This window comes from Myodes glareolus, chromosome 1 (assembly GCF_982192425.1).
Source record: "Myodes glareolus chromosome 1, mMyoGla1.1, whole genome shotgun sequence".
Lineage (NCBI taxonomy): Eukaryota > Metazoa > Chordata > Mammalia > Rodentia > Cricetidae > Myodes > Myodes glareolus.
Window position 1 is genome coordinate 34049663 of NC_142026.1, and position 17585 is coordinate 34067247.

Consider the following 17585-nt stretch of genomic DNA (forward strand, 5'->3'; position numbering starts at 1 on the left):
ATCCCAACCAGTCACCTCCCTTATTGGTTGAGCGCAGGGTTGTGGTAAAGGGTTGGCAGGCACAAAGGATATTGCTAAGCACCTTACTCTATACTGGGTAACCCACCACCCCAGATCCTCTGCTGGACTACTCCCCTTACACCCTCATCCTTGCTGATTCCATCTACCAAGAACCCATGAGACTCTCTCATCCTAGCTTTTCTACTCATCTTCCCCATGTGGGCTGCTTGCTTCATCTGCAATCCATCCTGCTAGGGACATCTTCACAAAGCCTCTGGGGTGGGCTAGAAGGTAGTAAAACCCAGAGAGGAGGGGCAAGATGGCCAGAGGAACAAAGAAGTCAGAATGCAACAGGGACACAAGACAGTGTCTTGAGTGGGTTCAGGACAGGTCTTTTTCTGTTTCCTTCAATACTGAGGCCAAGGCAGAAGGAAAGAAGGGGAAAAAAACAGGACATGAACACACAGTGCTCCTATAAGACCACCTTGGTAGTGGAAAGCAAAAGCAAAGAACAGAGCAGGGCTACTTTGAGCTGGGAGTGTACGGTGGCCTGGGTGGGCTGCCTTTGGGAAGTTCATTGACAGAGTAAATCTTAAACTCCCAAGAAAAACTCCAATTTAAGTATACATCTGCACTGCACCAAGGGAGCAGGTGGTGCCAAAGAAATTATAAGGGCAGTTTCTAGTCTTAATAATTCTTGCTGCAAAGTAGCAAAGCTTGTTTATCTCACTTGTGCTCATGAATGAAGGACAAAAAATGGTCTGGAAATGAGACATGATTGGCAATGAGGATTGCCAGGGCACTTTTCCTACTCAAGTTAAAGGATGCATGTTTACATGGGACACATTCTCATGCAATATTAGAAAAATGGTAAGATTAACTCAATTTTCAGGAATACAGCACAAGCTGATGACACAAAGCACACTTAATGTTTCCATATTATAAAAATGCAACATGAAAGATATTTCACACCAATTTTTAAAGTCTTTTGTATCCCAAGTCTATTATTTCTGTGAGGCATTTAATACTTGGTTAAAGTGACCAAAATGGGGTTGAAAGCATGCATGCCCTCTATGCTAGTGGCTTCTCAGACACATGCTAACATGTAGGCTCCACGAGATGTTTCGTACACCCTGTGGATACTATGCCTTCCTCGGCCTACTCACAGCACTATTCAATATAGGCTTAAAGTCACAATGCAAACATGCTGACCTTCAACACTGCAAAAATGCACCCTACATGCCAGAAAACAAATAGAAGCTTAGCTACGGAGGTAAAAGAGGACAGCAAATTTCATGGGGGTAGCCCTTGCCGATATACCATCCTGGAGCAGAGAAAGAAAACGAGGATAACAAGCACAGGAAACACTTGGTTCTTGAGCTGGCACATCATAGCTACATCCCACGCCATCTTCAGTATTAGTCAGTGTGACATTAAGAGACGACATTTATTGAAAAACTACTAAAAAGCTAACACATATATTTGAGCTTAATGAGAACTCTGCAAGGGAGCATTATCATTCATGTCTGAGAAATGAAAAACAAAACCTAGGTACTCAACAATGGAACTCACACAACCACAGCAGCAGTCTGAATGCAGGTCAGACAGCAGCACTGCAAGCCACAGCCCTTACACTAAGCAATAAGCTCTCAAAGAGCACGGTGTGCTTTTCATGGCACAAAAGCTAACACAAAGTTTTCTGGTTTTCTTAGAAACTATGTTTATTTAACATTTTTCTTCATTACTCATAAGGGCATGTGAGAAATTCTTATTTCAGTCCACACTGGGCAAGCACTGGGAAACTATCTCCAAACACCCAAACTATAGCAGTTAGACAAAATGACTTGAGCAAACTGAACTAGAGAGAAAGTGAAAGTCAAAACTTCTCAAAAAGTCAAACTTTAAAAGTTGGTCATTTTCGTGAACTATTTAAGAGCTCTCCTACCTGTGCTGAATGTTCTATGGTAAAGCAAACGGTGTGACAGAAGGGAAAGAAAGGCAGAGCCCAGGTGACAAAAACCTGCTGAAATGCCATCTGAGTTAGCACCAAGTTCAAAACACTCGACTCCTATCACACATACTTCCACTTCTAAAGTGGCCTGCGCCTCTTTCTCATCACCTCAGTAAAGCAGGGCTTCAAAGCACACACAAGTGCATTGACTTACCCGTGCTGGACATGTGGTTCACACGGGCAGGATTCAGCAGCTCCACCGGCTGGTCTCTGCCAGAAAGTCCATCTGAGGAGAGGAGACACTGGCTTCAGAACCGGCAAGTTGAACAGAAAGTTTTCAGCAATGAATGGTGCTGGAAAGCATGTGTGCCCCCTCCTCCAGAGCCACCAGCCCCACCCACCTTCTTTTAGAGGACAGTTTCAATTCCAGCACTGATTATTTTTACTGGTCAGAGAAAATGAAAGGCTCTTTGTAGAATAATCAAAACAGCCCCCAGTTGAGATATGGTGAACTGGGATTACTGCCTGAGGGCATCTGGTTGAGTTAGCAGGACTCACTTATATTTAGCCCAGTCTGGGCTTATCAGAAGAGGGTTTTTCTGCAGAAACAACAGGCATTAAGATAAAGAGCTCCCCCTCTTGTAAGATAACAATGAAGGGTCTGGACTTAGACACAAACAAAGCAGCTGGGGCACATGTGGCAGTCACAAGGAGCAGGGTGCTGGGGTACTCCAAGCAGTCTTGAGGAGTGCCTTGCCAGCACTGGTGGCCTAACAGAGATTGCACAATCATTTCTTTGAAATCCATTTTTAGATCATATTCAGGAACCAATCTGGCTATTCTGACTTGAGGCATGAACAAGACTGGAACCCACCCACCACCAAAGCCTGGCACAGACTGGATATAGACCTCCTGGTACCTCTGTGTTCTCCAAACATGAAGGAAAGAAGACCCACAAAACCTCATAGAACCAGACTTTTCCTTTAAAATCCGCTTGTTCTGCAGTGACATGCATGCCATTGCAGACCTGCAGCAGCATTCACCCATGACAGGGCAGTCATGCAGCTCCCAGAGAGAGGGTTTCAAAGCAGAAAACAAACAGATAACATCAAGCCAAGCAAGGGAGCCAACCTGTGCATCTTCGGAGGAATTCCAACTTGAAGACAGAAAGAAGCCTTGGCTCAGGAGACCCAAAGCATTCCCTTTCACAGAATAGATGGCAACATGCAAGAGGTCATCTGAATCACACAGGACAGAATGGGACTGCTCCTCCGGACCACTCAGAATCAAGGTATAGCAACTCTAGCATTTCATCATAGTCAGAAGCCCACTGAGCCTATCTGGGATACTGTAATCTATGCTCCAAGGAAGACTCAGAAGTCACTCACACATTTTAAGGCAACCACTAGTTCCAAACAATCACCCTGCCACTTATAGGCTCAAGGCTTTCTTAAGAGCATGGCCACCTGAGACGGACTGACTTAAGAATTGTAAAGTCAACAGTCTCCTCAAACCTTTATGATTGCTCAGAAAGAAACCTTGAGGGGCAGAAAATACTTCCTTAGCCTTTCTTTTCTGCAAAGAAGTAAGTGTTCATTGTAGAAAGCAGTAAAATGCCCCAAAAGGGGCATGTACGTATGTATGCATGCATGTGTGTATGTGGTGTATGTGTATGTACATATTAAAACATTTTAAATTCACCATGAAATCCAAAGGCCACCTAGGCTGGTTACAGGCTTCCAATGGCTAAGTCAGGAGCAAGTGCAGGGAAACATTCAGTCTTACTCTGAGGACCCCTTAGGGTTCTTTTTGTTCTTGCTACCATTGCATCAGCAAAAGGCTTCTACCAGTCTCCTCTATTTCCACCTTATACTTCCATCTGGGAAAATCCCAGGTTTAGTAGCTGACCAATTAGGGTCACTCCAACCCTGGTACAGTATGCCAGCACGTGTAAGGGCCGTTTCTGGAGTGTGGGCTTGAGTTGGTGTCTGCTCTGAGCTCTGAAGGCCCAATGACTCTAGATGACAGACAAGTGCCTATTACTCTCCCGTAAGAAACTTCACACTTCAAAGTGGCTGGTGCACAGTTTAAGTTTCACAGACAAAGTCTCTCTGTGTGCCTATATATTTTCATCAAAATGTGGGGTGACTGAGTCTTGGCCCATATACAGGATCTCTTGGCTTTTTACTGGTGTATGTCTCTTAGCCTTCAGGATAATGTTTACCGTGCAGACAAAGTGCTGTCTCGTCTCTGACAACAATACAATGATAAAGAACGTGGATTCTACATATAATTAATTCAGACCTTAAGCTTGACATGCTCCAGCCTGTCCTAGAACAGTGTATGTTGTACCCCGACACCCACTGACTCTGCTACCAGCTGAGTGAACCTTCTGATTTAACTCTGACACTATCTACGTATTGCTCACATTGACCCTAATATAGAGACTCGGGCAACTTCAAGTCTAAAATATAAAGTAATAATGATAACAATAATAACAGCTTATTTTAGAAACAAACAAAAAGCTTGGATCTTAAATTTCATTCTGAATACAGAATGAAAACTTGAGTTCTCTTTCCCAAGATGCAAGCCAAACTTTGCCCTGCATATCCACACTGGGGATGCGCTGCCTACTTGTTACTCAGCTATTGAGCAGCTGTTTCTGTTACCTACCAGGCCAAATGCCATGGTACTGCAAAGCCTGTGTTCAAGAAACTCTTGTTTTACTTAACAGCAGTCACAAAACACAAGAGCAGTTATGTGAGCAATTCAGGCACACCAAGGAGAAGCTGCACAGCCCACTTAGTCCACCTCACTATTACCATAAGAGGGTGAGTGGCATATGGGACAGTGTTTTGAAAGGGATCACACACAGAACTTCCGTGAATGCTTTGTTATGTTTGGTTTCCTATATATGTTAGCTGTTACTCTTTTGATTTATGAATTAAACCTTATTACTGGTACATATGGACAGAAAAAAATAGCACTTACAGGAATCAGTACCCTCTGTGGTTTTGGCATTCACATCTTGAAATACAACTTCATGAATTCGGGGGCAGCTGTCTTTGCATTCCATGTTTATTATTAAAGATAAAAATAAACACCCATATGAAGATGTACATGATCCCCAAAGTCCATAGGTATAGAACTGGGATGGTTTTGAGATTAGTTTTAACTGTCAGTGTGACGATCTATAATCCACAGATAGGCAGTCTTAACCTTATCTAGATCAGGTGGGTCTGTGGAAGTGTCCATGAGGGGTTGTTTTGATTGCTAATTGACGTAGAAAACCCACCTTGAATGTAAGAAGCACCATTTCATGGATGGGCTCTGAGCTATTTAAGAGTGAAGAAAACCAGCTGCATACAAGCAGCCAGCAAAGATGCACTCATTTCTCTCCACTCTGGACTGTGGATGTGCTCTGATTAGCTGTCTGAGTTCCTGCCTTGACTTCCCCTCACTGATGCAAATGTAAGCCAAATCCTTTCTCCCAAGAATTGCTTCAGCTAGGCCGTTTATCACAGCATCAGAAAGGGAACGAGAACAGCGATCACTCACCCTCATCCTGGCTCAGAGACCAGGCAACACACTCAACTTTACCAGACAAGAGATTTTATGAGCCAATACCGAGCCTTCCTGCTCCCACTTTTATATACTAGATCAGTGGGTAGGGTTGGCAGCTCCAATCCTGGAATCAGACCAGTAATCTGACTCCAAGTCATCTCACTAGCCTAAACTGGATATGAATGAAGAAGAACCAAAGACATTCTACTGCTCAGAAAATCTCAAAGACTTCAAGGGCCCAACGCCAGGATCTGGACCAAAAGTCATATTTTGTTTTTCTTTTACTGGGGAGACTGCTGCACTCTAGAAATGGTATCCAAATCCCTAGTCCTGCATCTTCACATCTTTGAGTACCAGCCTCAAGACAGTTGGAATCCAATCATGGACTCAGCACTACTGTGATAGGACATGCTGGCCTCCAAGGTAAGAAGCGACTCTGAAAAGAGGATCATCTGCAAGCACATGTCAACTCTAAGAGGCTGAAACTCCCAGAGTCACTCGCAGAGCTCTCCTCCTTTGGGTTTCTTCATGAGCCTTTCTTCATTCAGCTGTTCACAGTAAGCTAATTGCATCCTGTGCAGGGTGTGTTGCACACGACATGGTGAAGCACAATGCTTTGTTTCTTGTTGTTTTTGCTTGTTTGTTTTCCATGAGAACAGACCAAGAGGTCTGATCTTTTATCATCAGTCAATAGACTACTGTGTTGCAGCTGGCATCTCCATGTTCAGTCAGCTTGCTGGTCTTGCGTCCAGCACCACACCTTCCTGCCCACAAAAGTTCTGTACAGTTTTTGATACATTCTTCTCTAGAAGCAGCCAGAGTAATGGTGGCCCCTGCACTATCAAATTCACAGGAATCTGCTTCTGAACTTCCCACTGCTCCCACACAGAAGAGAACCACAGCCTGGTTGCGCCTGTGACCCTATTAAGTCTCTCAGAGTTGCTTTAAAGTATTTGGTGTCAAACTCTCTAAGTGTTTGATATTTTCACTACAATATTAAAAAAACATTATTAAAACATTAAAGTTTTAAAACTGTTTAAACATTTTAAATGTCTACTTTAGTTCGCTGGTTCATATGAGCGATGGGCATCCTTGGATCTTGTTAAACTCTGACCCTTCCACGCATCGCTTCCCTCAAGCTCTCGACATTGAAAGTGGCAGTCCTGTTGCTCCCTTTCCAAACTTTATGTTGCTTTGTCTTACAGTACTGGGCTGGGGCTAACAGCATTAAGAGAGTGGCAAAGGACTCCTTGCTCTGTTTCTAGTCTTCCTGGCAAGAAGCATAGCACCTGTTGTAGGTTTCTGACTGGTAACTTTTACCATGCTGAGGAAGCTGCCTGGTGTTTCTGGTTTGCCAATACTAATCTTTAATCAGGTATGTTTACTTGATGTATTTAACTATTCTGCTTCAATCCAGACCACTGAAACTCCTCCCTCCATCTGGAAATATCTCAAATGCAGGCAATGTTGTTTCCCTTGGGAAAAGACCTGATCAAGTTAGTTGAGGTCAGAGACAGTAAGAAGTTAGAGTGAGGAAATCCCCTCCACTCTGGAGTCAAATCTTTCACACTCTTCTCAGGCTTAGTGTCACACTACAACCCACTTTGACAATCAAACAAGAAATATACTAAAGCTACTTGGTAGGAGACTGTTTGATACAGGAAAGGCCGAGGTATTTATGATGATGAATGAATAGTGTGTTCTTTCTCCTGAAGATGTTTTTAGACATACGGTTAATAAAGAACCTATGGATAAGTGGCAGCCATAATTTGGTCTGCTGGTATTAAGTCTTTCAGCCCACTGAACTCTTTAAAAACAATCTTTACACCAGTGGGTTTCAAGAATAAAGGTGGTCTGATTCTCTGTGTACTCTGTCCCACCTTGTTAGCACCTACTTTAAGATGGTTTATGCCAGCCGTTGCTCACAAAACACAGATTTTTATCTCCTCAGGTTTCTTTGTTCTGATGCTCCTGACAATGTTAAACAGGACTAGTCAGTCCATGTCCTTTCCCAATTCCCATGAGTACACTTGAGAGGAAGACAGCTATTCATATCACATCACATCAAGGGCCCTTACATGGCACAAATACGATGTGTCCAACAAAATATAGGTTGAAATCTGATTTCCAGATAGTTATGAAGAACCTTGAAAGGTACCTAGACATGGTTCCAGGCCTGGCTCTGCCATATGCACACAACCTTGGGCTCCACAGGCTACACTTCACACTCCTATTCATCTTCAAAGCAGGGAAATAACAGATCTGTCTCAGAGATCTGGGTGAAGACATTTCCTATTTCTCCTTTTTCTTTCTTGTTGGCCTAGCCCAACCCCTAGAGAGCTCAGTTCTTGCTCTACACACACAGAGGAAATGATCCCACTCCTTTCAGATCCACCCTTGCTCCTTTTATTTTTTGTTCCAACCACTGAGTTCTTGTAAAAGGTGAGAGGGCACTGCCACCAGCCACTGCCTGGCTTACCACACAAGGGACAAAAGGAAGCACCCAATGTTACCTTACGACAGGAACCATTTGGCTGAGAAAAACTGCAACATGCTCTAGGATGTGAAGTTGCAAGATACAAACATGCTGATGTTGAACTAAAATCTGACTTAATGAGAAAGGGAGAATTCCTGAGTTAAGGGTATTTGTGTATGTATGTGTCTTATTAAACTAGGTAGCAGGGAGAAACATTTCTTTTTTTGAAAATAGGTTAGGGGCAGCATGATGGTTCAGGGGGGTAAAGGTACCTTGCCCTAAGCCTGACAATCTAAGTTCAATCTCTGGGACCCAGATGATGGAAGGAAAAGCTGACTCCCAAAAATTGTTCTCTGATTTGTACACACATGTTGTAGTATACACAAAACACACAAATGCATGCACATTCGAAGTAAACATATAAAAATAAAGTAAATTTGAAAAAATAGGTTAGCTCACACAGCCTAGGACAAAAAAAAATCACAAAAATGATCTACTGAACAAAGAAGGAACATAAATGGCTTACTGTTGTCTGAATAGAAGTGAACCCCCACCCACCCACCGTCTCCTTCTCCTAGGAGTCCTGGCCATGAGAATAGCAGCCTGTGGCCTCTGCAGTATGAGCACTGCTCACTGCTTCCTTGCCCAACAGTGGCTTTACTGGATTTGTTTGGATTCAGTGGCCAGCACACCATCCCCTTGGTCCATGGTCAGGTCACTGTCTCCCTTGACCTTACCAATGTGATCATGGGTAGGATTCTACTGGCTCCAAGATAAATCATTCAGTTAACTTATACAAGTCTGTCATGAATGGTTCAGAGACAGAAACGGCCAGCAACCGGATTCCCCAGCAAAACTATACCCTACTACCCTCCTCTGCTGAGCACTCCCAGCCCCCATGTCCCTTTACTCCACAGCCCCTTCCAGGCAAGAGAGGATTGCACACCCAGCTAAAACCAGGCTCAGCTTTCAATAAACTCGGCTCCTCCCTGTGTGAATTTCACTAATAGCCTTGAGTGCCCCAATCCATTAAGTTCTGCTTTTTCTTGCCACACAGGTTATTGAGAAATACCAAAGTTCTATAATAAAGCTCGCATCTGCCCATTAATAGGAATTAAACTTTAATGAGTAAGTGTCGTGAATTCCTCAGGCATGCCCAACATAGTTTATGTGTATTTATTAGAGAAAATGAAAATGGAAGAAAGAATTTCTTTCTCTAAGCACTATTTTTCCTTTGGGGTAATCAGGCAGACATTTAAAATGTCAAGGATAACCTATGAGGTGTTCTTGCTGTTTTCCCCCTAAGAATCACAACTAGCTCCAGCCTCAGTGGGGAGAGGAGGAGGGAGGGGAACCAGTCAGGGATGATTTTTTTCATCCTGTTTGGAACAAGTGACTGAAGAGAAAGGAAAAAAGAGAAAAGAACAGCTATTAAAATGGAACCCCAGTGACAATGGAATTTGTTGGAAATGCTTGCTCAACAATAGATACTCATGGTTTATGAGCAGCTCTCACCTATGAAATGCCTTAACCCCAGTGCACTACAGAGGTAGCTGGCCACTGTGATCCTGGAGCTGAGCAGGAGCTGGGCTTACTGCCCCGGCCCTGAACTGAGAGGGAGATCAGACTGCACAGACTGCACTGCCCCAGTGGATCGTCAACACTCAATATCTGAGGTGCAGTGTCTATGAGCTTAAATTATTTTCACACTGGAGGTTCTAAAACTGTTAAGCATACATGGGAGTGTGATGGCATCTGGATTTGCCTGATAGGCTCAGGACCTAAGTAAGGCAGGGTGTATGAAGTAGGCATGGCAAAGAATTCCAGGGCCTTAAAGAGAGGGAGGCAGGGATCACGGTCCTTTCATTTAAATCCTTTAAAATTTTTTCTTGAAGAGCCAAGAATAAAGATAGGCCTTCCCTTCTTCAAACGAATGAAACCTGTCTAGCTTCTCTTCTCACTAACGTTACCATGTTCTTTAGTGTATTGCCAGTCCCATGCTGGCCAATGAGTGCGCATTGCTCGCTCCTGGTCAATCTACAAGCAGGTGCTGAACTTCTAAGGTGTGAAAAGAACACAACACAGAAGCCCAGGACCACCAACACATATCATGCCCAGCTACATCAATCCTGCAGAACTACCCTCCAGGTAGGCTTTCTCCTCTGTTGAGCTGACTGAGATTGGCTGATATGAAGTGGTAGTAGGCAGACTGGTCCTTAGCCTGGCTATTCATGGTTCTCCAAAGTTCTATCTTAGCACAGGTAGCATATTTGGCTTGTGTCAAATCACCAGGCAGGCTCACTGTATAGGGCAATGCTCTCTTTAGAACATGCTCAGTCAGATCAACTAGGACAAAGCACAATAAACAAATAAATAAATAAACAAATAAATAAAAAGGCCTCTGCCCAGACACTTAGACACCACACAGAAGCCTAAATTTGCACACAAAGGAAAGCATGGTCAGGCCTGAGCCACAAAGAACCGAAAGCTGGATAGCACTCAGGAAATTTTCTCTAGGAAGATATAAATATGGAAAAATGACATACCTACACAGTCAAGAAGCTCTAGAAACAAGGAACAAACAACATGTTCAAAGAGAAACATGTGTAGAACATAACACATCCATAGGCAGACTGTCCAGGCGGAGAACAGGCTTGGCCTCGGGACCTCGGGTCCTGGCACAGAGCCCATAGCCAGGTGTGTCAGAGGCTCAACAAGCACTGACTGAACCAGCAGGTGGTTAACAGCAAGGGAGCAAAGGAATATTCAAAAGAAACATCTTAGCCTAAATGGTTCCCACAGCCTGGGTCCATCCTCTCCTGACCAGTGGCAGATGTCTTGTAGTAAAAGCTACACAGTGGCTCTCTCCGATTTCTTTCCAGGAACAGGTCTTCCTCAGAGAACAGGATGACCCATCAGACATCTATAAGTGAGCTCACAGATCAGGAGATAATCTCTCAGCCAGTTCTGCAAACAGCACTCATCTCCATGCTCAAGAACACATCCAGCTGCCCTGTATGGGAAACCAACTGGGTACAGTGTTTCAAGGCAGTTTAAAAGGAAAGGAGAGGAAAGAGATGTGCATGTTTCCCAGAACTTGTATGACAAGTGATGGGTGACAACTACAAAGGAGAGTACAGCAGCACCCACAGACTCCTGACCTCTGTGCAGCAGCTCTCAATATAGGCACCTTCAGTCAGGCAGGGAAAAGGGACAGGGACACAGTTATCTCAAGCAAAGATGCAGTCCGAGCTCTGATGCCACTGGTGAACAACTTCCCTACTCTAGACACCAGCTGTCCATCTCTGTTAGCTGCAGCCTCTCTTTTCCTGCCAACTCCTATTTTTCTGAAACAACACTTTTAAAACGAGCCTGGTGAGAGGGTGACGGCTGTGACCTGGGGTCTTGTGGCCTGCGGGGTTTAGGGTCAGACATGCCCAGCTACACCAATCTTGCAGAACCAGCCTCCAGGTGGACTTCCTCGTCTGTTGAGCTGACCAAGACTGGCTGATATGAGAAGTTCAGTTGACTTACAAAGAGGGAAGCCCATGATCTGAGTTCAGTCAGAGATTAGGCTAGCCCCTCCCTAAGCTGCTCCTACCTGATGATGCCAAAGCATCTGATAGGAGTGCAAGACTCCCTGCAATGTATGAGTCAGCAATCAAAACTACTTTATGGATGAACCTACCTTCAAAACACTTTCTACACTGTTAAATAGCGCAAGTTAGTTAAAGGTGTCTGTGGTTAAGTGACAGGAAGTTAAAAAAAAAATAGGTAGATGGTAACAAACAATGAGTCACTAATCCACAACAACAAACCCTAGCCAGCCATTAGAGGAAGTCAGAGGCAGCTCACCCTGTGGCTGGACAGTGCTGAGGGCACCCACTTTGCATTGTGCTTGCCCTGCAGTGCTCTTGGCTTTCGTATTGAAAATGCCTTTCAGAAAGACTGGTCTGCCTTGGATGCCAGAAGAAAAGAGAAGGAGGCTAGCACACAGGGAATTTCAGCAAGTACTCAGGGTGTGTGTGGGCTGACCATGGGGTCTCACTGGGTCAATGTTGACTGCATGAGCACTTTCCCTTCTACTAGAAGGCCACCTGGGTTAAAAAAAAAAAAAAAACTTCCTCTCCTGGAATTCTGTGAAATACTATGCCCTTCAATTCACTAAAAATGCATTTTCTTTTCTACACTGGCCTTATAGGCTCTTCACAGTACCGAGCCTCTGTCCTGAATTGGGAGCCTCACAGAAGCTCATGCTTTCACCAGTCAGGCACTGCCTAAGAGCTTCCTGCACCTGAGCTTAGTCCTCGCCAGGGAAAAGGACAATTACTGCCCTTGTCCCAAAATAAATGAGAAGAAAAACTTTGCACTGAGCAGGTTGCAGACCAGCTTCCCATGCAGCATTCAGACCACTGGTATGTACACAGGGCACTAAGCACAGAGGGCATGCCATCACTTGGTCATGACTGCACTCACACAGTGAGTGCTGAGCAGCTGGCAGGATATGAAGGATACACTCTGAGAAATACCAAGTCCTGGCTCCCCAAACTCCCAATAGCCAAAAGGTCTAGTAACAAGACAGTGTGGTATCAGTGCTAGAGACTGAGTCATTATTGCTTTAGACAAAAGCATGTGAGGGGCCCATGTGAGCTTGTAGCCTCTAAGCAGGTATCTGAAGAACACACAAGAAAGAGTAATGTAAGGGGCACCAGAAAGTGCCCTCCAGGAGGAGTAAGCCACAAGCAGAGGATGAAACAGGACACAGTAGGGCAAGAGTCATGCTTGTGTGTCCCAGAGCTATGATGAGGATCATGGGACTCATTCAGATGCCTTGAAGGAGATAAACTAGAGCCACAGGACTAAAGAGTAAAGTGGGCATGGGAAAGAGGCTGGGGGAGCTCTTCCAGAACCCCAGAACTGAGGCCAACACCAAGTCACCAAGGAGCTGGAGGGGTATTCTCTGGGGTCCTACTCTGAAAGGCAATCCTTTAGGACTATCTGGTAGTCTTTATACGGCTTGGTCAGGTCATGCCACCTTTAGAGGTGCAGAAGGCAGAGACCTGGAGAGGCACCAAGCACACAGGGAAAAGAACATGAATGACAGTGTTTGCTGACTCTTGGAGACCTGTTCAGTGCTTTGAAGAACACCTCTACTCTTCCTTGGGTCGTTATGCTTTTCTCAGAAAAACAAAACCACAATGTTTAGGATTTGTTCAAGGGCTCAAATTTCACAATCCCTAAAACCCCCTGGTGTAGTTTGGTTTTACCTGCTCTGCCCTGAACAAGTACAAAACACATCCCCATCCTGGGCTAAGCTCTGGCCTTCTGAAATAGAGTTTCAAAAGAAAGACACAGTGGCATACTGCAATCTATTTTCTACACATTCCACCCAGGCTTGTGCAAGAATGAGTGTGCAGTGAGATCCACATGGAGCTGGTTGCTTTATTCTGGTTCTCTTGTTTGCCTCACTGTAGCTTGTGCTCTCTGACTGAGATATGACTAAGTACAGGGTGACTGTCTTGGTGTGTTACTCTTATCTGGAAGGTAAGTCCTAGGTCTGTACTACCTCTTGGACCAGTATCTCCATAATGGCTATGACAGCAAGTCAAGCCGTGTAATAGAAGAAATGGCTGTTCTGTGTTCCCATAAAGGTTAAGAGGTATCCTCTAACTAAATGAAATGCCTGTTTCAACTTTACAGCTCTGAATATCACTTTTAGGAGCAGACCAAACTAAAGCCTGCTCTCCAGGGGCCTTGGAGAAACCATTAAGCAATCCCATCATTCTAAACCCCAGCACTCAGGTCTCCAGGAGAGGATGCTATGCAGGACCTCAGTCCTTCCTGCTGAAAACATCAGGGAGCAACAATAAATGGCAGATTGAAGATTCCAGAATCTGAGGACACTGCCTTCCCTGCTAGACTAAGTGTCTGCAGTTCCCATTACTGCTCTGCCACTTCAGGGCCATCACTGGCTAAGACTCAAACAGCTCACTTTGGTACAGAAATTAGGCGTGCTGACACAATACTGTTCCTGTTACAGGTCAACCATCTAGGAGTATCTTATAAACTCTGTGTGCTGTCAACAGTGCTGCTGACATCTGGTTCTCCTCCCTGAAAAGCAACTAGAAAAGAGCTTTCTTCCTGGAAGCCAGCAGGGTCTGCCCAGCTTGTCTGCTCTGACCAGAAAGATGACTTCTAGTAGACTAAGATTGGCTTACATTACAGCAGACCCTGGAATGAAGACCAGAGTAGGAACTGGAAATCCAATCTAGTAAATTATTCTGGGAGAGATCTTCAAATCAAATGGAAGTCCTGGAAACAGGAAGGATTCTTGACCTAGGTCTGTTCAGACCCTACTATGAAGCTCAAGGTTCATCTGGACTTTGTCAACTTAGGTAACCAATAAGACTGGATGAACTCCAGGGCAAGTGTGTGGCCCTCAGCACTTCTAGTCCCTCGAGACCTCCTGTATCTCTGAAGAGCCTTCCTTAGGGGAAGAGGGGGAGAGATGCAGAGTGGAAAGAAGTTCTTGGGTTCTAATACATAGTCAGCTTTTAAAATGTCACAAAACTTTCCTTAATTTTTGTTCTAACAGTGCAGAGCACATTGATTTCATTATATCTTTTTAAATTTTCCAAAACATAATTGTATTTAAAAGGAAGGACACATCATAGCATGTAAATGTCACCATGATTGCCAACATGTTAGGCAAAGTGTGTATAGTTCCCATCCTACCAAACACTACTTAAGGCCATGATCACAGGGTGACTTCAGCCTGGCCTCCATCTCCACACATTTCCATTTGCTTTCTGGACTCTTAATAAAATGCTCTCCCACTGAACTGGGTACATCCTGGCTGTTTAAAGCAAGAATCCCATAGCACACGACTCACCCCAACAAAGACAGCGTGCCCAACCAAGTCTGCAAACTCTAGCAATCAACATCACATTTCCATTATGCACAGTATGGATGGACTCTCACAACTTCTCCATGCTGGGCCTAACTAAGGTGACATTATTCCTTTTAGACAACCAAAATTCAGCTTCTAAAAATACAGCAATTTCATTGTATTGTGTTCTATTTTAATCATCTAAAGATAGAGCTAGCACCAGGAGAAGCAATTTGCTATTGTCTATGAACTACTCTAATGTCACTGACAGGATGTGGATTTCACCTGCAGGTTCCACAAGACAACCGCAAACGGTGGTAGCAAGGTTTTGGCAGTATAGTATAGGCCACCTGGCTTCCAAACCATGACTCAATGGCTACAGGGTAGCTTACAGACAAAAATGCTTACCTAGTAGGCCATATATTCCACCTAGTGGGCCATGCAAGTGACTTTGTAGAGCTAGAACAGAGGTTCCAGGCAAGGACAGAATTCTCATGGGCTGCTCTAGAGAATTCTCTCAACCAGGCCAGGGAAACAGAGAAAAAAAAATCTCTGCAGGCTGGGTCCCCCAAACCCGTGTTCATGTTGGAGATGGCCTCCTGGATCATTATTTGGGTAGTTCTGGAACCCCAGGTACAAGAGTTAAAGTAAAACTCGTCCAGAATCTGGGAAATCTGAGAGTCCCATGAAAACAAGAACAGCTCTTCAGAGAGCAATGTTGTATTTTAGATGAGTTCTTCCAATGAAAATTTAAAATTATAAATGATGGTGAGAATAGCTCACAACCTAAAAATTAGAGAAAACAACAAAATAGAAAAATAAACTGTAATACAGCTACAAATATAGTTAGGGAATGGAAGAGTCTATAAAACATGAATATTAATTATTGATATTTTAGAGAAGTTATTAAATAAGTTAATATTTACACATATATTATAAATTGTATTTATCTATCTGCAAGATATGCTAGGACAATGGTGGCATAAACCTTGTGGGAGTAACCAACCAATGAATGATTTAACGTAAGGCCCACTCTATGAGATGTAATTCAATACTGGTTTGGGTTACCAAGAACCAGAGACTAGCTAGGTCAGGGACTATGGATAAAACTAAATACTATTGGTCTTTAAAAAAAAAGTGTAGTGATAAAATGAATCCTAATGGCTTATAGATCAGCACCTTTCTCAACCATCAGGAAAGAAGGTTCCTTCTGTGGTAGATGGGAACAAACACACTGACCCACAGTCAGACATTACACTGAAAGAGAGACAGAGAAACAGTGAGACAAAGAATAGAGAGAGAGGGAGGGAGGGAAAGAGACAGGCAGGTAGCAGAGATACAGAAACACAGAGAGACAGAGAGATGGGGGACAGAGACAAGTTGGAACACTCATCATTAAATGGGAAGTTTCCATTACACCCCTCCTCTCAGGGCCTAGGGAACCCCACTGAAGAGGAAGAAGAAAGAGTGTTAGAGCCAGAAGGAACTGAGGACAGCAAGAAAACAAGGCCCTTTAAAACAAGATCCTTTAAAACAGTGATTTTCAACTTTCCAAATGCAGTAACCCTTTTGTACAGATCCTCATGTTGTGGTAACCCCCAACCATAGAATTATTTCCATTGCTACATCATAACTCTAATTTTGTTGTTATAAATTGTACTGTAATTATCTAATATGCAGGATATCTGATTTGCGACCCCTATGAAAGGATCATTTGGCCCCAAAGGGGTCACAACCCACAGGTTGAGAACTATTGCTGTAAATCAATATAATCAAAGCTCACATGAACTCACAGGGACTGAAGCAGCATGCATAGGGCCTGCATGGCTCTGTATCAGGTCCTCTGTAGATACATTATGTCTTTCAGTTTAGTGTTTTTATGGGATTTCTGAGTGCGCACACAAGTGGGTCTCGGATCCTTGTGCCTTCTCTTGGGCTCTTTTCCTTCTGTTGGTTTGTCTTGACAAACTTCTATATGATAGTTTTTGTTTTATTACATTTTATTTTGCTACCTTTTATTATTATTTCTTAGAAGCCTATTCTTTTCTAATAAGATATAGAGAGTGGGTGGAGCCAAATAGAAGGTCAGTAGAGAAGATCATAATCAGGGTATATTATATGAGATAAGAATCTATTTTCAATAAATATATATATATTCATATCATATACTTAATAATAAAAGTTAAAGGGGATGGAGAGATGACATGGAAATTAAGTGTACTTTTTGCTCTTACAGAGGACTCAGGTTTGGTTTTCAGTACCCACATGTTGGTTCACAATCATCTTTAACTCCATTCTTAGGAGATCTGATGCCTTTTTCTTACCTCACAGGTACCAATAACACACATGGTGTACATACATACATGCAAGCAAAACACATAAAATAAAATATACGAATGTAATAAAAAATTTAAATAACAAGAGTTAAAGAATAATAATTATAAGGGTCTGTAGAAATGACTCAGCAGTTAAGAACACTGACTGCTCTTCCAGAGGACCCAGGTTCAATTCCTAACACCCACATGACAGTTCACAGCTGTCTCTAACTCCAGTTCCAGAGGACCTAGCACCCTCACACAGACATAGATGCAGGCAACACCGATATACATTGGACAGACAGACAGACAGACAGGTGTTTTCAAAAACAATAATAGTTATAATGGAAAAAAGGAACCTAGAAAGAAAAAAAGAGAGAGAGAAAGCAG

At 43.5% G+C, this 17585-nt stretch overlaps 1 protein-coding gene across 11 annotated transcripts in view; it reads right to left on the reverse strand.

Moving 5' to 3' along the window:
• Positions 1–17585, reverse strand: part of Hdac4 (histone deacetylase 4) — a 258455-nt gene that overhangs the window by 125278 nt on the left and 115592 nt on the right. For 10 of the 11 annotated variants that reach the window (XM_087905520.1, XM_087905529.1, XM_087905526.1 and 7 more), the window contains one exon: positions 2166–2237. The exons of the other annotated variant lie outside the window; for it this stretch is intronic. In XM_087905520.1, the coding sequence (XP_087761646.1) occupies positions 2166–2237 (72 nt within the window). The remainder of the gene's footprint in view (positions 1–2165; positions 2238–17585) is intronic. 11 annotated transcript variants of the gene reach the window in all.